General features: G+C 44.9%; 1 protein-coding gene across 3 annotated transcripts in view; it reads right to left on the reverse strand.

Moving 5' to 3' along the window:
* The window catches only part of LOC140428580 (E3 ubiquitin-protein ligase Itchy-like), a 103,341-nt gene that overhangs the window by 54,773 nt on the left and 24,891 nt on the right, over positions 1 to 23,677 (reverse strand). Inside the window, exons 2-8 of one of the 3 annotated variants that reach the window (XM_072515217.1) lie at positions 20,200 to 20,333; positions 19,707 to 19,795; positions 15,018 to 15,108; positions 13,601 to 13,742; positions 4,836 to 4,960; positions 3,810 to 3,947; positions 618 to 678 (exon numbers count right to left, since the gene is read on the reverse strand). In XM_072515217.1, coding sequence (XP_072371318.1) covers positions 618 to 678; positions 3,810 to 3,947; positions 4,836 to 4,960; positions 13,601 to 13,742; positions 15,018 to 15,087 — 536 coding nt within the window. In that variant the 5' untranslated portion in view covers positions 15,088 to 15,108; positions 19,707 to 19,795; positions 20,200 to 20,333. Of the gene's footprint in view, positions 1 to 617; positions 679 to 3,809; positions 3,948 to 4,835; positions 4,961 to 13,600; positions 13,743 to 15,017; positions 15,109 to 19,706; positions 19,796 to 20,199; positions 20,337 to 23,677 lie in introns of all 3 variants that reach the window. The other 2 variants (XM_072515216.1, XM_072515215.1) reach the window with 2 other exon arrangements.

A 23,677-nucleotide genomic window follows, 5' to 3' on the forward strand; every position in this document is an offset into this window, starting at 1 on the left:
GAGAGAGAGAGAGAGAGAAAAAGTTAGGTGACACCTAGTTTTGGTCTCAATAGACAGGCCATAGGGACAGATGCCCAGGCACTAGACAAAGTCATGGTTTTTGGTCACCTGGTAGCTTTTTAAACAAGTAAAATATCCAGTAGTTATATGGTCACCATTACTCGCACAAGCTTTTTATTCCAGAATTATCTTAATTAATTAAATTTAAATTCCCCAGCTCTCATAGTGGGGTTGGAACTCATGGCTTCTACTCTTACATTTTAGCAAAGGAAAAGTGAAAGCCGCTGCGGACCTTTGGAAACACAGAATAATTTAAGGTGGGTTTGTGAAGCTGCACCGTTCACCATGCCCATATGGAGCCGATTTGAAGATTGGTTTGGATATTTACCATTATAAATCTGGGCATAATTGCACACGCGCTTCATTGGGATAGATTTCTTACCGAAATACAAAACTATGATGATGCTCCCTATTAAGGAATGATTTGGATCTCTACAACTTAGTGCTCTACTACACACATCATCATGGTCTCTAAATCGGAATGTGATATTTTCCAACATCGAGAAGAGGATGCATGATTTTGAAGAGAATAAAGAACTCTGATAGCCAGGTTTTACCTTGATGGGTTTAATACGCATGGTTCGCTCTCACTCCTGGAACTCTTACTTGGTGAGCTATCTGAAAGAAATCAAAGCATACATTAACGTTCTGAAAACATAATTTGGCAGTGATGTAATGGAGGGATGGGCATGGGCTCTATTCCACTGTACATGCCAGCAAACACACAGACACAAGTTATATATCCATTAGGAGAGCACCACCACAAAAATTATCCTGGTAAAGTTGTCAGTTGTCAAAATTACCTGACCGCCTTAATAGACACAATGCATGTACTGAGGAGATGAGGAAAAAGGGAGGCCTACAACTTAATTTTTAAAAAAGTACACAGGTAAATGAAATGCAGGGTGGCAGTGGCGTAGTGGTATTGTCACTGGACAAATAATCCAGAGATCCAGGGTAACGCTCTGGGGACCCAGGATTCAAATCCCACCACGGCAGGTGAAATCTGAATTTGATTAAAATGTAGAATTAACAAGTCTAATGATGACCATGAAACCGTTGTCAGTTGTCGTAAAAACCCATCTGGTTCACTAATGTCCTTCAGGGAAGGAAATCTGCCGCCCTTACCTGGTCTGGTCTACATGGGACTCCAAACCCACAGTGGGATTGACTCTCAAAACGTCCTCCGAAATTTGGCCCAGTGCTCAGTTCGAGAGCAATTAGGGATGGGCAATAAATACTAGCCCAGCATGCAATGCCCACATTCTCTCACGAATACATTTTGAAAAAGGAAAGCATTTTCAGTCCACCGGAAGTTTTATTTTTTTCATTTGGGAATATAGTGATGAATGGGCCAATTGCAGTACATCTGGTCGTTTGTGCCTAGAAATAGCTCTTATTCTCCAAATTTATTTGGCCAGATGTGTCCAACTCTCTACAATTTGCCTCCCTCAGCACATTCCATTTTCACCACACTGTTTTAAGTGGTTACATTTACGTCTTTTCATCCTTCCATCCATTTAATTTTGCAGAAATAAATCTCAGCAGGATAGCTCCTATATACATCCACAGGGTGCTAAACACTCTGACATGGGAAATATCAAAGGAAAAAGGTGCATCAACTCCTATATCTATGTTCTATTTTCAAACTAAAAACTTGCAACACAATGTTGGCAATATTTTCTCCACGATGCGCACACATGTGGTCAGGCTGCAAAGTAGAGCATTGGGCCATGCAGTCAGTTTGTTGGGGAAAATCTTCAGTGGAATACAAGCCCGGACTTTTAAAATGTCAAGTGCTTATTGCTAAAAAATTCACACAAACATTGATTTGGGTGTGTCACCTTCAGCGTCCCTGACTTTATTTGTTTTTCCAGATTTTAAAAACATTTGTGCATGGGATATTGGCATCGCTGGAAAGACCCAGCATTTATTATCCATTCTAATTGCCCTTGAGAAGGAGGTGGTGAGTCACTTACTTGAACATAACGGAGTGGCTTGGAAGGCCATTTCAGAGGGCTATTAAAAGTCAACCCTATTACTGTGGGTTAGGATTGGCATGAAGGCCAGGCAGGTTGGAAGAACATTAAAATGTTTGGCAAGGTACACAGTGGTTAGCATCAAATACCTATAATACAATATATCTGAAATTGGTACATTCATTACAGAACCAAAAGTTCCCCACACTTGCGGATTGTACAAAACAGGTAACAGCTTGGACATAGTCCTTTTGTTTGCAGAGAATGATAATAAGGCTGAGGGGGGATCTGATTGCGATGTACAAAATTATGAGGGACATAGATAGGGTAGATAGGAAGAATCCTTTCCCCTTAGTAGAGGGGTCAATAATCAGGGGGCATAGATTAGGGGCAGGAGATTTATAGGGGATTTATTTTTTTGTTGATTAGATTTAGAGTGCCCAATTCATTTTTTCCAATTAAGGGGCAATTTAGTGTGGCCAATCCACCTACCCTGCACATCTTTGGGTTGTGGGGGCAAAACCACGCAAACACAGGAAGAACGTGCAAACTCCACACGGACAGTGACCCAGAGCCGGGATCGAACCTGGGACCTCGGCGCCATGAGGCAGCAATGCTAACCACTGCGCCTTCTTGCTGCCCCAATTTATAGGGGATTTGAGGGGGAACCTTTTCACCCAGATGGTGGCGGGAATCTGTAACTCACCGCCTTCGGAGCCAGAAACCCTCAACATTTAAGAAGCATTTAGATGAGCACGTGAAACACCAGATCATAAGAGGCTATGGACTAAGTGCTAGAAAATGGGATTTGAATAGATGCCTGACAGCTAAGATGGGCAAAAAGGGCTTCTTTCTGTATTGTAAAACTTTATGACTATGACTCCAAAATAGGTCAGTGTGTGTGAATTTATGTCACTTCTAGCAGCGTAAATGTGACATTTTGTTACAAGTTGTGCAAGTACAGGCTGGTTGCATACAGTCTGTACTCTACCTATTACGAACAGCCAGAGGAACATGTTGTTTGATTCAATCAGCCAATTCTTGGGACATATGGTCACTGTACCTGGCATGGCAATGGCACTGAAATTCATACACAATGTTGCTCAATTGTGCGGTAGACAGAATATTTTTGGACCAACAGCAGTCAATAGTTTTACAGCACAGAAAGAGACCCTTTCAATATTCAAGTTTAATGACTTTGCTACTAGTTCTCCTCTTACCGGATATTTTCAATTATTGCTATGGCCTATGTTGCATTCACTTGCCAAATAAAGGAATGAATCTTTTCCCAGCACACACTGAGCTTTGACAACTTTCAATGATACAAAACGCTTTGCATTTGAATTTCTTTTTTCAAATTCAGGAACAATCTATGTATCGTCAGTTAGCAATTATCACATAATTGCTAACAACATTTAAAATAAATTAATGGAAGTAACAGTTTGGTTGGCCCTGGAGACAAATACTTCATCCAATGAAATGTCTTGATCTTTATTATGAACTTATAGCTGATCTTTTCAGATACTGCTTGGAAGCGATCATTTCACAACAACTGGGACTAAATATTCAAATCCTAAAATGGTTTTAACAGGCCAATTGCAATCAAAAGATAATGATTTAATACTTGCATTTATATAGCACCGTATCAAAACTCTCACACACAATAGTATAGACAACAAGGGAGTTTTAAAGGTTCAATCTTTGATGGTCAATAGTTTCAATGGAACATATTATACACAGCATTAGGTGGATTTCAATTTTCTTACATACTTGTTGCAGCTGTGCTGTCACCATTAGTTAACACTTCAGGATCTACCGTTAATCCATCCAAGGACACAATAAGTTCGCTTGTCCCGTCCACAATATCTTTCTCATTTGTGAGTGGCAATTTTATAACCACATCATCAACTAGAAAAAAAGTGAAAAAACAAAACTTGTCAGCGATACCATACGATGATTCATTATTTATTCCCTGCACAAAGCCAACTGCACCAATGCAAATTATGCAGGCCTGCAATACCAGTAAAACAGAAATGCATCAAACTCCTTCAATGCTATCACGCACAAACACCGTTGATCACGAGATCTTCTAAAAGTTATTATATCACGAGATCTTCCAAAAGTTATACAAAAAAATAAAAGTTGCAACAAAAAAAAAAAAGTGAATTTAAGACCATAGTGAGGCACTGTTAGTTTCTTCAAAAAGTTAAGCTTTACTCACATTTAGAAACAGAACTGGAATATTAAACTGTGCTCTTTAAGCTTGCTCCACCATTCAACAAGGTCTTCTTATCTCAACTCTAACTTCCCATACTATCCCTATATCCATTAATTCCCGTGGTACTCAAAATCAATCGATCTGTCTTGAATATACTCAATGACGGATAATCCACAACCCTCTTGAGGTAGAGAATTATAAAAATTAATATTGAGTTAAGAAATTATTCATCTCGGTCTCAAACGGGCCCTTATTCGGAGACTGGGACCAGATTCTAGATTCTCCAGCCAAGAGAAACATTTTGACTGCTTTCCCAGACAGCTATAATTACTTTATTACAGTAATGTAATTGCAACTTTGGAAGAGGAAGGAGAGGCTCAGAGCCTCGTTATTTTCCAAGTATCTCCCTATTGTATAAAGAACATTTGAATGGACCCCAACATATCACTTGCTTGGCTAGGAATGCACGTTGCCAAGTTAGTACCATGGTTCCTGCGGCAGCAATTAAGTCACTGTGCATCTGGTGATAGAAGAGCAGCCTCACTTACATTACGGCACTGCAGAGTACAATGACTCACATTTCATATTATTAGACTTTAATGTCTCGCAGACATCCAGAGTAGCACAGCCTAGGAGGACATCTGATTTCAGGGTCTGATGGCTCCATACTCTGAAAGTGATCATGCTGAATGGTGTTACAATCCTGCGTGAACAAAAAAAAAAGATAATGAGCAGAACAAATATTTTTTAAAATTAAGCTTTTAGCTCACATCAATTTTCTTTTGGGTAGCTCAATTGAATGTGGGAATATAACTCATTTGCAGGTTTCGCCCAGGAGCAGTGTTCAAGGACTGAAAGGGGAACCACATATTAATAATAATAATCTTTATTGTCACAAGTAGGCTTACATTAACACTGCAATGAAGTTACTGTGAAAATCCCCAAGTCGTCACACTCCGGCGCCTGTTGGGTACACAGAGGGAGAATTCAGAATATCCAATTCACCTAACAAGCACGTCTTTCGGGACGGGTGGGAGGAAACCGGAGCACCCGGACGAAACCCAGGCAGACACGGGGAGAACGTGCAGACTCCACACAGACAGTGACCCAAGCCGGGAATCGGACCTGGAACCCTGGAGCTGTGAAGCAACAGTGCTAACCACTGTGCTACCGTGCCGCCCAGTTTCCCCGCAGTTCAAAGCGGAAATGTCACAGCCTTTGCTTAGTCCTTCCACAGTTGGTAACTAAACAAAGGACCATGCAGAGCTGGAAGCTCTCCCCACTTTATAGCACTTGGCCATTGTCCATTGTTTTTAATATGGCCAAACGTACCCGAGGTTTACACAAAACTCTAGGCAGGCAGGAATGGCTCAGTATTAGCGGCACACCTCTGAACCAAAGCTCTGGGTTCAAGTGCAACACAGTATTTGTTGGCCATGGAGGGGGCATTCATAATGCAGTTCAATGGGCTGATAATCAGCTTGGGAATACTCCACCATTTCCCCAGTATTCCACAAAGGAAAAAAGTGAGTGAGTGAGTGTGTGAAGAGCGAGCGAGCGAAGGACCGACGAGCGAGCGAAGGGTGAGTGAACAGCAAGTGAAGGAGGAGTGAAGAGCGAGTGAAGGAGGAGTGAAGGAGGAGTGAAGGGGGAGTGAAGGGGGAGTGAAGGGGGAGTGAAGGGGGAGTGAAGGGGGAGTGAAGGGGGAGTGAAGGGGGAGTGAAGGGGGAGTGAAGGGGGAGTGAAGGGGGAGTGAAGGGGGAGTGAAGGGGGAGTGAAGGGGGAGTGAAGGGGGAGTGAAGGGGGAGTGAAGGGGGAGTGAAGGGGGAGTGAAGGGGGAGTGAAGGGGGAGTGAAGGGGGAGTGAAGGGGGAGTGAAGGGGGAGTGAAGGGGGAGTGAAGGGGGAGTGAAGGGGGAGTGAAGGGGGAGTGAAGGGGGAGTGAAGGGGGAGTGAAGGGGGAGTGAAGGGGGAGTGAAGGGGGAGTGAAGGGGGAGTGAAGGGGGAGTGAAGGGGGAGTGAAGGGGGAGTGAAGGGGGAGTGAAGGGGGAGTGAAGGGGGAGTGAAGGGGGAGTGAAGGGTGAGTGAAGGGTGAGTGAAGGGGGAGTGAAGGGGGAGTGAAGGGTGAGTGAAGGGTGAGTGAAGGGTGAGTGAAGGGTGAGTGAAGGGTGAGTGAAGGGTGAGTGAAGGGTGAGTGAAGGGTGAGTGAAGGGTGAGTGAAGGGTGAGTGAAGGGTGAGTGAAGGGTGAGTGAAGGGTGAGTGAAGGGTGAGTGAAGGGTGAGTGAAGGGTGAGTGAAGGGTGAGTGAAGGGTGAGTGAAGGGTGAGTGAAGGGTGAGTGAAGGGTGAGTGAAGGGTGAGTGAAGGGTGAGTGAAGGGTGAGTGAAGGGTGAGTGAAGGGTGAGTGAAGGGTGAGTGAAGGGTGAGTGAAGGGTGAGTGAAGGGTGAGTGAAGGGTGAGTGAAGGGTGAGTGAAGGGTGAGTGAAGGGTGAGTGAAGGGTGAGTGAAGGGTGAGTGAAGGAGGCGCGAAGAGCGCGCGTGTGAAGAGCGCGCGCGTGAAGAACGAGCGGGTGAGTGAAGAGCGAGTGAGTAAAGAGCGAGGGAAGAGTGAGTTAGTGAGTGAAGAGTGAATGATCCCCTAGTCGCCAGACTCCGGCGCCTGTTTGGGTACACTAAGAGAATTCAGAATATCCAATTCACCTAACAAGCACGTTTTGCGGGACTTGTGGGAGGAAACCTACGCAGACACAGGGAGAACGTGCAGACTCCGCACAGACTGTGACCCAAGCCGGGGATCGAACCCGGATCCCTGTTGCTGTAAGGCAACAGTGCTAACCACTGTGCTGCCCATTAAGTCACTGACTAGAAAGATGCTTGCTTTGAAACCTATACTGAGATTTTTCTTTTTTACAAAGAAATAAATTTAGAGTACCCAATTCATTTTTTCCAATTAAGGGGCAAGTTAGCGTGGCCAATTCACCTACCCTGCACATGTTTTTGAGTTGTGTGGGTGAAACCCACACAAAGACGGGGAGAATGTGTAAACTCCACACCGACAGTGACCCAGAGCCGGGCTCGAACCTGGGACCTCGGCGCCGTGAAGCAGCAGTGCCAACCACAACGTCACCATGCTGAGTTGATCTCCAGGTGTGGTAATCGAAGCACCACTCAGCTATCCGGCCCGTCTCTGGGTCACGCACGAGGAACAGCACTTTTATTTCGAGTCGCCGGAGGACACGCTGGACTTCGCGAAAAGGAAAGGACTGGTGGCAACACGGTAGCATTGTGGATAGCACAATTGCTTCACAGCTCCAGGGTCCCAGGTTCGATTCCGGCTTGGGTCACTGTCTGTGCAGAGTCTGCACATCCGCCCCGTGTCTGCGTGGGTTTCCTCCGTGGTGCTCCGGTTTCCCCCCACAGTCCAAAGATGTGCGGGTTAGGTGGATTGGCCATGATAAATTGCCCTTCGTGTTGGGTGGGGTTACTGGGTTATGGGGATACGGTGGAAGTGTTGACCTTGGGTAGGGTGCTCTTTCCAAGAGCTGGTGCAGGCTCGGTGGGCCGAATGGCCTCCTTCTGCACTGTAAATTCTATGGTGGTGGACTGAGACCTTTTGTACTTTGCTGCAACATTCATGGTTTTTTTTGGGTTTCTTTGTCTTTAAAAAAAAAAGTTTCTCGATTTTCGTTTTGTGGAAGCTGTTTGTAATGCCTTTTGCATTGATTTGGGACCAGCGGTAGAATGAGTGAGTTAAGGTTTTCATTTGCACTATTGGGGGATGGAGGTGTGCTTGTTTAGATCTTGGTGTTTTTCTAGGTAGGGGAAGCTTTCAACAAAAGATTACCACTCATTGTCTTGGGTATAGTTGTGTAGTTGTAGTTATGGCACCGAAAGTAGCCGAGAGAAGGCGAGTTAAAATCCCACAATGAAAAGTTGAGTTAATTATTAAAATCGGGCAATTTGTAGACTAGCATTCAAAAATATGCAAATCTGTTGAGTTGTATTAGACATTAAACAAATTCACTGATGCCTTCCAGGGAAGAAAACTATTATTCATGCCTGTCCTACACGCAACCTCAATCCATACAATGTGATTGACTCTACACCCCTTTAAGTCAATACCGAAATCATTTTTATTCAGGGGATCTAAAGGCAGGCAATAAATACCGGTGCTGCCCATTCGCCCAAGAACAAGATTCTAAATCTTTCAGTATCCTTGCCAAAAAGTGATTAAATGTTATTGATTGAGACAGTGGTGCAAGCTCAGACTCAATATTTTCCACATTCAAACAGTCTGTCTAAATGCTCACAAAAACTAGCCAGCAGTGCCAGGAGCCCCAACAAATCACTGTTTCCAGGTGACGAAAAGTACAAGAGAATAATGGAAATAGATAGGCATTAAAGAAAATATATCGAGAAGCTCCACGATATTGAGAAGTTTCAAGTAAACACGTCACAGTACTTCCGGTGGCGGCTATGAAGGAGTAAGTCGCACATTTGGTGGCTACCGCTTGGGTCGGACTTTTGGACCTTTCCCCCCGATTTTCTACCGGACTTGAACTGTAAAACTGAAGACAGGCAATTGTGTACTGAATTCCCACATTGGTGCATGGAGAGAAGGACTAGAAGTGCTCGTAAAGGCAGAAACAGAAAGACAGAGAAGGCTTGGGCTGAAGCTGCAGCAGGAGACAGCATGGCGGAGGACCAGACCTCTGGTTTGTCGACCCAGCGGTCAACGGACCAGCTGATGCAAGTTATTCAGAAAGGCTTTGCTAAGCAGAAACGGGACTGCTTGGACCCGATAAAAGAGTCAACTGAGCGGCTGGAGCTTAGATTGGACGCCCAAGATCGGGCGATCCAGAAGGTAGAGAAGGCGCTGGCTGAGCAGGAGGAACATCAAACTGCGGTGGAGTTGGAGGTGGGGATGCTGAGAGACCAGTAGAAAAAGCTCCTGGAGAAGGTGGAGGACCTAGAGAATAGATCCCGCCGGCAGAACTTGAGAATCGTTGGGCTCCCAGAGGGGTCCGAAGGAGCAGACGCTGGGGCATACATCGCAGATATGTTTGAGAAGCTGCTGGGGGATGGGGCAATCTCCCCGTCCTTGGAGGTGGACAGGGCTCACAAACACCCCCCCTGAGGGCAATGGTGGTGAGATTCCACAGGTACTCAGATAAGGAGCGCATTGTACAGTGGACCAAGCAGACACGGTGCTGTAAGTGGGACAACAGTATCCTGCAGGTTTACCAAGACCGGAGTGTGGAGGTGGCCAGGAGAAGAGCAGGCTTCAAGCAGAGAAGATCGATCCTTTTTAAGTAAAAGGTAAGGTTCGGACTGTTGTATCCGGCCCGTCTCTGGGTCACGCACGAGGAACAGCACTTTTATTTCGAGTCGCCTGAGGACGCGCTGGACTTCGCAAAAAGGAAAGGACTGGTGGTGGACTGAGAACTTTTGAACTTTGCTGCAACGTTCATGGTTTCTTTTTTTCTGTTCTTTTAAAAGAAAAGTTTCTCGTTTTTCATTTTGTGGAAGCGGTTTGTAATGCCTTTTGCATTGATTTGGGACCAGCGGTAGTGAGTGAGTTAAGGTTTTCATTTGCACTATTGGGCGATGGAGGTGTGCTTGTTTAGATCTTGGTGTTTTTCTGTCGGGCAATTGTCTGGGGATTGTTTGATGTTGGATTATGTTTGTATGAGGGGGGGTGGGGGCCACCAAGCTATCTGGGCGGGCTAGTTCACGGAAGCACAGTGGGGGGTGTGCATATGTATGGTTTATTAAAGGGGTTGGTTTACAGAGTGTTGTTACTTTGGGGGGGGGGGGGGGGGAGGAATGTTCTGCCAATGAGGGAGGGACTTGGGCCAAGGGACAGAGAGGTGGTTGGAGGTGGAGGCTGCCTGGGGGCGGGCCGGTGGAGGTGCGGAGCATGGGCTGGAGGGTGACCTAAAAAAGGGGATGGCTGATCGACAAAGGGTGGGGGGGGGGGGGGGGGCAGCAATGAGCCCCCCAACTAGGCTGATCACCTGGAATGTTCGAGGGTTAAATGGGCCGGTCAAGAGGGCGTGTGTGTTCGCGCATCTTAGGGGACTGAAGGCAGACGTGGTAATGTTGCAGGAGACGCACCTTAGAGTAACTGACCAGATTAGATTGAGGAAAGGCTTGGTCAGTCAGGTCTTTCACTCGGGACGAGACTCAAAGACGAGAGGGGTGATCCTGATCAATAATCTGGTGGTGTTTGAGGCGGTTGGAATAGTCTTGGATGTGGGAGGTCAGTACATTATGGTCAGTGGGAAACTGGAGGGGGTGCAGGTGGTATTAGTAAATGTGTATGCACCAAATTGGGATGATATGGAGTTTATAAAGAGGATGCTGGGAAAGATAGCGGACCTGGACTCGCACAGGTTGGTCATTGGAGGGGACTTCAACACAGTTATTGACCCTGGCTTGGACCGGTCGAGCTCGAAAACGGGGCAGGGTGCCAGCAATGGCAAAGGAACTAAAAGGGTTCATGGAGCAGATTTGGGGGGGGGGGGGGAATCCATGGAGATTTGGGCAGGCGAGGGAGAAGGAGTTCTCCTTCTACTCACACATGCATAAAGTGTACTCCCGGATTGATTTCTTTATTTTGAGCAGGGGTGGTGGACACGGGGTACTTGGCGATCACAATCTCAGACCATGCTCTGCACTGGGTTGACCTGCAGGTTAGTAAAAACAGTAACCAGCGCCCGCACTGGAGGTTAAATGTGGGACTTTTGGCTGACGAAGGGGTGTGCGAGCGGCTGAGGAAATGTATTAAGAACTACCCGCAGGTCAACGACACGGGGGAAATTTCTGCAGCGGTGGTCTGGGAAGCACTGAAGGAAGTGGTCAGACGGGAGCTGATCTCGATACGGGCCCACAGGGAGAAGGTGGACAGGGCAGAGACCGGCCGACTGGTAAAGGAGATACTACAGATCGATAGGAGGCATGCGGAGACCCCAGAGGTAGGGCTTTTAAGGGAACGGCAGAGGCTACAGGCGGAGTTTAGCTTGTTAACCACAGGGAGGACGGTGGAGCAGCTGAGAAAGGCAAGGGGGGCAATCTATGAGTATGGACAGAAGGCCAGCAGAATGCTTGCACAGCAGCTTAGAAAGAGGGAGGCAGCCAGGGAGATAGGGAGAGTAAGTGACGGAGGTGGGAACCTGGTCGGAGAGTCAGCAGGGGCGAATAAGGCATTTAGGGATTTCTACAGTAGACTGTATAGGTCGGACCCGTAGGGGGTTCCGGAGGGGTTGAGGCACTTCTTGGGGGGGGCTGAATTTCCCAAAGGTGGACGGGGAGCTGGTAGAAGGGCCCCAATTGGGCTGGAAGAGATAGTGGAGGGTCTGAAGACCATGCAGTCTGGTAAAACCACGGGGCCGGACAGGTACCCAGTGGAGTTTTATAAAAAGTTCTCTGGGATATTGGGGCCGGTGTGGACGAGGATGTTCAATGAGGCAAGGGAAAGAGGGGTGCTACCCCCAACGATGTCACAGGCCATGATTTCGCTGATTCTGAAGCGGGACAAGAGCACAGAGCTGTGTGGGTCCTACAGGCCAATATCCCGGATGAATGTGGATGCCAAATTGTTGGCCAAAATTGTGTCCTCCAGGATTGCGAATTGTGTTCCGGACGTTATTGGGGAGGACCAGACGGGGTTTGTTAAGGGTAGGCAGTTGGTGGCCAATGTAAGAAGGTTGTTAAATGTGATCATGATGCCCCCGGAAGGCAGGGAGGTGGAGGTAGTGGTCGCAATGGATGCAGAAAAGGCTTTTGATCGGGTTGAATGGGATTATCTGTGGGAGGTACTGGGACGGTTCAGATTTGGGCGGGGCTTTATTGACTGGGTCAGGTTGCTGTATCAGGCTCCTGTGGCAAGCATACAGACGAATAGGACAACATCGGACTATATTAGACTGCACTGGGGGTTGAGACAGGGATGCCCCCTCTCCCCACTGTTGTTCTGTTGTTCGCGCTAGGGGGAAAACAAAATTCAGGTATCTGCAGGTGCGGGACTTCCTACATAAACAGGTGTCAACCTTCCCGCTTCTACCGCTAAGGGGGATTCAGGACAGGGTAGTTTCCAGAGGGTGGGTAGAAGGGAGCGTCTCTGACATTTACAAGGAACTTATGGGGTCAGAGGAGACGCAGACCGAGGAGCTGAAGCGCAAGTGGGAGGAGGAGCTTGGAGGAGAGATAGAGGATTGTCTATGGGCGGACACGTTGAGTAGAGTCAACGCATCCACAACATGTGCCAGGCTCAGCCAGATACAATTCAAGGTCGTTCATCGGGCTCACATGACAGTGGCCCGGATGAGCAGATTCTTTGGGGTGGAAGACAGGTGTGCAAAATGTGCGGGAGGACTAGCAAACCACGTCCACATGTTCTGGACATGTCCAAAGCTTAGAGGATTCTGGCAGGGTATTGCAGATGTCAAGTCCACGGTGTTAAAAACAAGGGTGGCGCTGAGTCCAGAGGTGGCGATTTTCGGGGTGTCGGAAGACCCAGGAATCCAGGAGGAGAAAGAGGCAGACGTTCTGGCCTTTGCTTCCCTGGTAGCCCGGAGACAGATACTATTAGCTTGGAGGGTCTCAATGCCCCCGAAGTCGGACATGGCTAGCTTTCTCGGTTTGGAGAAAATCAAGTTCGCCTTGAGAGGGTCACTGTTAGGGTTCGCCCAGAGGTGGTAACCGTTCGTCGACTTCTTCGCGGAAAATTAATCGTCAGCAGAAAGGGGGGGGTTTAGTTTAGCTTAGAGTAGGGGGTTAATAAAGGTGGGACCTGTAAGGGAGGGAGACGGCTCTTGCACTATGTTTATAATTTCATGTACATTGTTTATTTTGTTGTCGTTATAATACCAAAAATACCTTAATAAATTGTTTATTAAAAAAACATGTCACAGTATCTCACTTTGTGATATTTTGTGTGTGTGATCAGAAAGAAAAGAGTGATTAAAAGGGGGGTCCGGCTGGGTTATGTCCGAGGTGCTGAAGGTGAACGCGGCCCCCAGTCCAGAAGTGGCGATTTTTGGAGTGTCGGAAGACCCGGATTCCAGGGGGCGGGAGAGGCTGAAGTTTTTGCCTTTGCCTCCCTGGTAGCCTCCCGGAGATGGATTTTGTTGGAATGGAGGAAGTTGCGCGTGCGGGGGGGGGGCACCTCGTGGAATTCCTTAGGCTGAAAAAAAATCAAGTTTGTCTTGAGGGGGTCAGTGGGGAGGTTATTTTATTTTTGCTCTGCAGTTCTCAAGACACGCAGAGGCAACAGCTGCATTAAACAGATCTTTCAGTTAAATTCATAATGACAGCACAACAAGTGCCCAACTTCCCAACATACACTGTGACATGCTGCTTCCACTTGGGGTTGTGTGTGTTGGTAACCTTCTCAGTTTTCTTCGATTGGCCGTCGACTGCCACTTCCACATAGGGGCTGGGCCCAAACCAGTTCTTCTTATTTTCTTTTAGCTTTGCGCAAATGACTAACAGGAAATATAGAAAGACAACAAATCTTTAAAAAGGAGTGCTCTTACTGAATTAAAATACAATAACTATTTTACAAATACATAATTTGACAATTGCAAATTATCACTCCATAATCCCTCATGAAATCATCCAAGTAGAAGAGATTAATGATTGCAATGGAATCATGCATCAATTGGATGAAGTGCCCCGGCCAGCGTTATGTCACGACAGCTGGTACCAGCAAAACAACCACATTAGACAACAAGTCCATGGAAAGGTTTACAGGGCAGTAATGCCAGAGTGCAGGAGCTTGTAAATAACCACAGTGCTTCACACAGGTGGTTGAAATCTCATATTCAATCAGAGCACTCCCCTGCAACGCAGCTATTTTATTTTCCTTAGATTTCTAATGTTGGCAGAAGTTTTATTATCTGCTAACAGAAGGAAGCTTGAAATTCCTGCCCCTCAAGTCCCAACCCAGCTTCAAATCTAATTACAATTATAAAATCCTCATTAATCAGGATATTATCCCCATTGACTTGGAGGGACTGCTGCTTGTAGCTACTCCTGCCACGACATCTACTGTCATGGTGTGCCATGATGCATTTGAAGAAATATACGAGTATAAGCCTAGCAATTTAAGTGTATTTACTTTAAAAATTATATGACTTGCTCGAATAGATGATAGTAGGATCTTAAGCAATCAAATGAGTGAATCCCATTTTCATTCATTTAGTAGCTCAATGGAGTTCATGGGGAGCCCGAAAAGAGCAATGTCAGAACCAGGATATTTACAGGCTCTGTAGGTTCACTACAGTCACAAGCAAATTGCGAGGAGAAATTATTATTCATGCTGTATAATAATCCCCTTTTTGTCATAATTGTCAGGAAGTCCTAAATTGGCTTCTGGAATGCAAGGCAGCATAGCAAGCCAAAGGCACAATTAATAGTGAATATTTTGGCTCCTGGATAAATAGAATACCTCATCTGCTTGCAATTAGTGGCTGTTCTGAGTAGTAGTCATTCAAATAGGAGGGTAGGTTCTAGGCTCCTATTCACAAATAAATGATATTGAGGAAAAGTAGCCAATCGATGGAAAATCGATGAACACAAAGCCGGGAATAAGTTTTCAAACCTTCAACTTCTTACAGGTTGAGATTTTAATTGTGGCCACATCTCGGAGGGGAAATAGTAAGTGACAATCAGAAACTTTAATCTAGCATAGGTAGGGGTACACCTTTGCAATGGTACATCTCTTCACAATGAATAAACAAAAGCTCTTCAAAATTCACCTTTTATTCCAAGTTGCGACTTAGTTGCATGGTTGCTTGCTGAACCAGAATTTGTACCATTTGTGGCCATGGTTCAGACTGCATGAGAAACCTGAGAAAAAATTAGCTCGGTTAAACGTGCATTTCAAAAAATCATAGTATTAGTCTAGAACAAGTCTGCTCTGTATAATTTGCATCACTGCCTATTGAGACCACTCTCCTTGCATGTATATGGAGGACATTAGAACAGTCAAAGAATAAAGAAGAAAAGTACAGCACAGGAACAGGCCCTTCGGCCCTCGCCTGCGCCGACCACGCTGCCCGTCTAAACTAAAATCTTCTACACTTCCGGGGTCCGTATCCCTCTTTTCCCATCCTATTGATGTATTTGTTAAGATGCCCCTTAAACCACTATCGTCCCTGCTTCCACCATCTCCTCCGGCAGCGAGTTCCAGGCACCCACTACCCTCTATGTAAAAAACTTGCCTCGTACATCTCTAAACATTGCCCCTTGCACCTTAAACCTATGCCCCCTAGTAATTGACCCCTCTACCCTGGGAAAAAGTCTCTGACTATCCACTCTGTCTATGCCCCTCATAATTTTGTAGACCTCCATCAGGTCGCCACTCAACCTCCTTCGTTCCAGTGAACCATGTTTATTCAACCCCTCCTCGCAGCTACTGCTCTCCATACCAGGCAACATCCTGGTAAATCTCTTCTGCACCCTCTCTAAAGCCTCCACATCCTTCTGGTAGTGCATCGACCAGAATTGAACACTATTCTCCAAGTGTGGCCTAACTAAGGTTCTATACAGCTGCAACATGACTTGCCAATTCTTATACTCAATGCCCCGGCCAATGAAAGCAAGCATGCCGTATGCCTTCTTGACTACCTTCTCCACCTGTGTTGCCCCTTTCAGTGACCTGTGGACCTGTACACCTAGATCTCTGACTTTCAATACTCAAGGGTTCTACCATTCACTGTATATTCCCTACCTGTATTAGACCTTCCAAAAGGCATTACCTCACATATGTCCGGCTTAAACTCCATCTGCCATCTCTCCGTCCAAGTCTCCAAATGATCTAAATCCTGCTGTATCCTCGGACAGTCCTCATCGCTATCCGCAATTCCACCAACCTTTGTGTTGTCCGCAAACTTATTAATCAGACTAGTTACATTCTCCTCCAAATCATTGATTCTATACTACGAACAGCAAAGGTCCCAGCACTGATCCCTGCGGAACACCACCAGTCTCAGCCCTCCAATCAGAAAAGCACCCTTCCATTGCTACTCTCTGCCTTCTATGACCTAGCCAGTTCTGTATCCAACTTGCCAACTCACTTCTGATCCCGTGTGACTTCACCTTTTGTACCAGTCTGCCATGAGGGACCAGTCAACCTAGTTGAGTGGGCTGCATGAGTGCCCCTTCTCCCTTCATCTCAGTGGGCCGCAAGATTAAAATTGGGCTTGTTCACTAATCATGACCATATGAGTAAGATTAAATACATTTAATACACACCGAATATTTCATAACAAGTTACAGAAAATGCTAATCACTCATATACCAACAGAACAAGTCGCCATATTCCGGCGCCTGTTCGGGTACACGGAGGGAGAGTTCAGAATGTCCAATTCACCTCACAGCACGTATTTGGGGACATGTGGGAGGAAACTGATAGAGTCAACTGTTAACCATTCATATTGTGTATCACAAAAACTCGCCTCCACTTCAGTTTACAAGCAATGCTGCAGGAATTCTGTTCATATAGCCATACAAAATTAACAAAATTCCATCAGCTAAAGTTTGCTGAAGTCTGCAAACCCCACCAGACCAGTTTAGATATTCAAACATCACCACCTAAGGACAGAAGCATAGACCTAAACTAGACGACCCATATGAATTGGAACACTTCCAACAGGATACTGCTGAACCCCAACACATCGATAAAAAGGAACTCTAATCTCTTCTTTTCTCATGACCAGTTAATCTCTTTCTTATGGTTACTGTGATCAAATACAGAGCACAGCAGTATCAAAAAGCCAAGGACAGTAGCACTGGTTTACTAACTGAAACCGGATGGTAACTACCAAGGAATTAATTTTCTCAAAGTGGATTGTGCTCGGAAGAAAACAGATTCATAAACAACTTCTTGCAAGATGATTTACGAATAACAATGGGTTAGTGGCTTTAAAGCAGTAGGAAACCAGAACAAATGTGTAGACATTCTTAGTTGGACAAAATACCAAAGTGTTGTTATTGCTATTGAAGCAACTATATGGGTCCTTGCTGTTGATTCCTTTAGTTCCTATTTCTTTTATTTTGTCTTTATCATTTTTGGCCCATGGATTGTTAATTGAGACACACCTTTAAGTTGAGCAGAGGAAGTAAGAAACAGTTGCAAAATAGTACAGTGTTATGAAGTTTTGTATTTTGGGCAGAAGAAATCAGATTGTATGGCACCCAGAAGATAGAGTGATTTGTTTCAATTGGTTGGCTAGTGGCCAATGGATTGGATAGGGACAGTATCTAGCCCAGCAATTGAGTCCTGCTGTTTTTTTTTTTGAAAGAAACTGGCAGAAGCCACTGGATCTTCAAGGTAGAAGCAGCACTCTCTCTCTCTTTTCTCTGCTGCTTACTGCTGAAGGTTGAAGCCTCTAGACTCTGAAAGAAGCTGTTTCTCTCTCTAATGCTGCCTGCCTGATATTTCTGTGAGTCTACAGTGAAAACCGTTGCAAGCTGAAAGAAAAGATAACATCCTCCTGAAAGTCTAGACTGATGAAATAATCTACCTGGAAGATGTCCATCTGAAACAAAGACACTTAATACTTTTAGATTCATCATTATTTCACACCACTTTTTCCCCTTATCTGTGCGTGTGCGCGTCTGTATGTGTGCGCGTGTACATGTGTGTGTATGAGCGTGTGTGGGTAGTGTTAAGGGGGGGGGGGGGAAAGAGTTAGAGATTAGATTGAGTACCCAATTATGGTGCAATTTAGCATGGCCAATCCACCTAATCTGCACACCTTTGGGTTGTAGGGGTGAGACCCAACGCAGACACGGGGAGATTGTGCAAACTCCACATGGCCAGTGACCCGGGGACGGCGCCGTGATGCAGCAGTGCTAACCACTGCACCGCCGTGCCACCTGAGATTAGATAATCAGCTGCATTTGTTGCCTAATTAATTATAGCTACTTATGATTATTGTTAATAATAAAAAGTTAGTTGTGCCTAAATTTATAAACTTTGTGACTGTAGTTATTGGGCTGCCAAAGACCTTGGATATTGTTAGTTTCAACCGTGTTGCGACTTCGGGTCAAGTGGAGTTGGAATTGACCGTGCACGAGCCCAGAGTGTCATAACACAAGTTACTTTGCATTATTCATGGCAATTTTTAACCACAGTAGATGGGCATTGCTTAGGCTTTAGACACCATGACAGAAATGGAAACAAGCCATTTATCAGCAAATTACATGAGAACCTTGTTATGGCACGGCAGAGAAGTGCCAGGCTGTCCAAATCCCAAAGGGAAACTTGAAACAGCTGCCAGAATGATTTTGCAATTTGTGCATTGAGGATTGCTGAAATCAAGAAAAATAACTCAGGCCAATTGTGATGATTTTATATTAAAGTTAAACATGAAGTAAAAAATACTTAATCCTCTTGTTCGCGATTACACCAGGCACCACACCCACCGAGGCTTCAACGCTTCCTTAAATCTGTTTTCCCCACTTTAACCTTTGCACTCTGTTTTCTACAAGTTTCTTTTCCCAGAATTGATCCTTTTTTAAGTTTACAATACTATATTTTAAAAGTAAACTTGCATTCTTTTGCCTCACCTTTTCACAATTTTCCAATTGGATATGTTCCCTTTTGAAATACAACAGCCAACTTCAAATCACTTATTTCATTTGCCTTGTGTAAATTCGCATTCAAGGTCTCCTGGCTCTGTTCATCACCACATCAAACCACTTTCCTTCACAACTTCTCTACTGATGCCTGACCTCGTTTCAAATTCAAGGGGCTGGTTTAGCACACTGGGCTAAATAGCTGGCATTTAAAGCAAACCAACGCAGGCCAGCAGCACGGTTCAATTCCCGTACCAGCCTCCCCGAACAGGCGTCGGAATGAGGCGACTAGGGGCTTTTCACAGTAACTTCATTTGAAGCCTACGGGTGACAATAAGCGATTTTCATTTTTCATTTCATTTCCATTTTCATTTCATTTTCAAGTAAACCAGCCAACACCCCCACAAGCTTGCTTCCCAATATATGACCATGATATTGCAAAAAAGAAATATTAAAGCTCTCGTTTTCCTAACAATCTCATCACCTCCAAGTATCCCTTCACGTCAAACACCAACTGATGCAGATTGTCTTTTCTTCACTGCTGCTGGGTTAAACTCCCTACCTAAGAGTCCTGGTGCACCTTCACTATAGAGATGGATAATACCAGCTTTGCCCGTGATGTACATATCTCAACACTAAATGTTTAAAATAATTAACATACAGAAAGTTTTTTGTGTCATAACTTCACTTATTTCGGTAACTTCACTTATTTCGGTCATGTAAATAAGGTGCCTTAGAAAGGATTTACAAAAAAAACAAGGTCACCTTAAATATGGTACGCAAGAAAACAAGAGATTTCACACATTTCGTCTACAGAAATATTATTCATAAATACTTGATCCAAATAGTTCTATCATACATACCTATCTACCAAAGGATGCCAAATGACTCAGTCTTTCCTGAACATTTCTCCCTTGGGACAGCTTCCGAGGTGCTGGTTTTGTTTCTCACCCTATGAAAGTTAAACAATGCAAAAGTTCAGTATATCACAAGAACTTATTCAGCAGTGGTACTAAAGTGATCTGCACTACTTATAGGGAAAAAAATTATATGCAGCTAAGTTATACTCAATTGAAAATTTTCAACAAGGAAAGAATGGCTAATCGGAGTTGACAAAGCTTTCTACTCATCCCTCGGGAATCTGACATCCTAAACAGGCATCGTCAATTGGCCCATTTAATGTAATTAAATCAACTAACACTTCATCCCAAATAAAAACCTTTCTCCAAATCATTACATTTCTGGGTAATTTACAAAGTTGCAAGTGGACAAGATGTGATAATCACTATCATATGCTTTAATAAAATCCAACGACAACACTGTTAGATGAGGAGGAATGAGGCTGATGATTCATACCTGAATTTATAGGTTAGCGGTGTAGTTAATTATCCCACGGAAGGGTTCCCCAAATTAACTGCCACAAAAAAAGTGGCATCCTAATTTATTTCAGTCTTCAATGCACAGTTTTCCTTTCTGATGGTAAAGTGGAACTGCTGAACAGTAGAGACAACAAAACATTTACAGTAGATCAACTCATTTACAACATGACTACAGGAATGAAAATATGATAGAATCATACAAAAGGGGGCAGTACAGTGGTGCAGTGATTCTCACCGCTGCCTACGGCACAGAGGACCTAGGTTCGATCCCGGCACTGGGTCACTGTCCGTGTGGAGTTTGCGCATTCTCCCCCCGTCTGCGTGGGTTCCACCCCCACAACCCAAAGATGTGCAGGGTAGGTGGATTGGCCACGCTAAATTGCCCCTTATTTGGACTTCATTTAAAAAAAAAATCATACAAAGAACAATACATCACAACAGGCTGCGATTTTGATCCATGAAATCTGCCCCTGCATTTTCGAAGAACAATCCAGTTTGTCGCACTCCCAACTCAACATACACCTGCAATTTTCTTTCCTGAAGTGTTAACCAATTTCCTTTTAAGGTTATAATTCAATCTTTGGGCAGCACCGTAGTGCAGTGGTTAGCACTGCTGCTTCACAGCGCCGAGGTCCCAGGTTCAATCCTGGCTCTGGGTCACTGTTCAGGTGGAGTTTGCACATTCTCCCAGTGTCTGCGTGGGTTTCACCCCCACAACCCAAAGATGGGCAGGGTAGGTGGATTGGCCACGCTAAATTGTCCCTTAATTGGAAAAAATGAATTGGGTACTCTAAATTTAAAAAAAAAAGTTATAATTCAATCTTTATCCATCATCCTATCAGGCGCTGCAATTCCAAATCCTGCTCAATGATGCTCAGTTTGGGTTCTGCCAGGTGTGCTTGGTTCCAGTTCCCCTCATTACAGCCATGGCCCAAACATGGATGAAAGAGCTGAATTTCAGAGGAGAGTTGAGAGTGATTGTCCTTGACATAGAGGCAGCAGTTTACGGAGTGTGGTATCAAGGAGTCCCGTGTAGGACGGCACGGTAGCACAGTGGTTAGCATAGTTGCTTCACAGAGCCAGGATCCCGGGCTCGAATTCCCACTTGAGCCACTATCTGTGCAGTCTCCCCTGTCTGCACGGGTTTTCCTCCCACAAGTCCCGAAAGTTATGCTTGCTTAGGTGAATTTGACATTGAATTCCCCCTCTGTGTACCCGAACAGGTGCCGGAATGTGGTGACTAGGGGCTTTTCACAGTAACTTCATTGCAGTGTTAATGTAAACCTACTTGTGACGATAATAATGATTATTATAATAAAGTGAAGTCAATGGGAATTGGCCTCACCGGCAATATTCACATCCATGAATGAATTTTAAAATAATACAATTCCTAAACGTTTTACAATTTCTCCTATACTGAAAAGGTACAGCTGGGGAAAGATAACATATCCAGCTTACTAATGTAATTTTTATAAATAACTTTTTTTTCATTCCATTTTCCTTTCCCTCGTCCTTCTACCACTAGTAAGAAATGACACTTGCTGAGTTGGGTACTGGTGCTTTCCAGTAACTTGCATCAGTGACTTTTAACGAAGGTGCACAAAGATGTCGCTCTTTTCACTGACACAGTACCATTTACCTGTCACACTTTAATCACCTGCGAAACTGACTCCAAATTGAAGAGCGGGTTCATTAATGAGCCTGGGACCATTTGGCATTAATCGTCAGAGGACTGGTCCTCTTAGGGTACAACAGAATCATGTCAAGTAATGGGTTAAGAGACATTGCAATTAGTTGTCTCATTTATGTTAAGCATCCATTAATTGACACTGATATGTAAAGGGGCTTCAGGTGGCCTCTGTCAGGTGATGTATAGTGAGAGTTTTGTGCAAAGGCTGTTGGGGTGAAATAAATGGGTGCTTGGAGAAAAAAATAATAATTAGGTGAAAACAAACCATGGCTAGCAATCTAACAAGAGACCTGTGGAGAAACCAGGCTAAATTTACACTGTGATTTGGAGTAAACTTAAAACAATGCTTTCATATTGATGTCAATACTTGCTTTCATATCATTTTGAAGCCCAACATAAATGCTACTTTGACATTTTATGAGTGCCCAGAAATATTGCGCACTTCATAGAATCCGATGCCGGGGGGGCAGCATGGTGGCGCAGTGGTTAGCACTGGGACTATGGCGCTGAGGACCCGGGTTCGAATCCCGGCCCTGGGTCATTGTCCGTGTGGACTTTGCACATTCTCCAGTGTCTGCGTGGGTTTCATCCCACAACCCAAAGATGTGCAGGGTAGGTGGATTGGCCACACTAAATTGCTCCTTAATTGGAAAAAACATAATTGGGTACTTCAAATTTATAAAAACAAAATAGAATCTGAGGCCATTCAGCCCTTGGAGTTTGCACTGACCCTCTGAAAGATTACTTTACCTAGGCCCACCATGGCACCCTATCCCCATAACCCTACGCATTGATCATGGCCAATTCACCTAATCTGCACATCTTTGGACTGTGGGAGGAAACCAGGGCACCCGGTGGAAACCTACTCTAGACATGGGGAGAATTTGCAAACTCCACAAAGACAATCACCCAAGGCCGGAATCGAACCCGGGTCCTTGGTGCTGTGAGGCAGCAGTGTTAACCGCTGTGCCACCTTGCCGCCCATCTGAATCGGAACTGAAGAATTTATTTTATTAATACTTTTAGATTCATCATTATTTCACACCACTTTTTCCCCTTATCTGTGTGTGTGTGCGCCTATATGTGTGCATGTGTATGTGTGTGTATATATATATGTGCGTGTGTGGGCAGTGTTAAGGGGGGAGTTAGAGATTAGATTTAGAGTACCCAATTATGGTGCAATTGAGCATGGCCAATCAATCCATCTACCCTGCACATCTTTTGGGTAGTGGGAGTGAGACCCATGCAGACACGGGGAGAATGTACAAACTCCACAGGGACAGTGAACCAGGGCCGGGATCGAACCCGGGTCCTCAGTGCCATGAGGCAGTGCTAACCACTGTGCCACCGTGCCAACCGGAACTGAAGATTTTTGACTTTTGCATCAAATTTGCATGCAACATGTACTCAGATCACTGGCTAGCATCCCAGTTTACATGTCAACTTTATCAATGGCTCTCCTTCAAGAAACACTGAAGCTACCATCAATGTACCTTCAGAGAACTATTTAAGCAATGTTAGCTTAAGGCTGGGCCTGTTTTAAAGTACTGATCTATCTGTTGGTATACGTTTGGTTCCTCATGATAATTTACAACTACATAGATCATAATTTTTAACAGCTTAATGTAAAAAGAAACTTCTAATTTGGAAAAAGTGTTAGCTCCATCGGTTAACTGCACCCCCCAATTTTGTGTTTTCTTCTAGAGACTAAAACTCCACAATACAATTGCCTGACTATGAAAGCAATGCCACAGTATGCTTTTCT

The sequence above is a fragment of the Scyliorhinus torazame genome, chromosome 8 (genome assembly GCF_047496885.1).
Source record: "Scyliorhinus torazame isolate Kashiwa2021f chromosome 8, sScyTor2.1, whole genome shotgun sequence".
Lineage (NCBI taxonomy): Eukaryota > Metazoa > Chordata > Chondrichthyes > Carcharhiniformes > Scyliorhinidae > Scyliorhinus > Scyliorhinus torazame.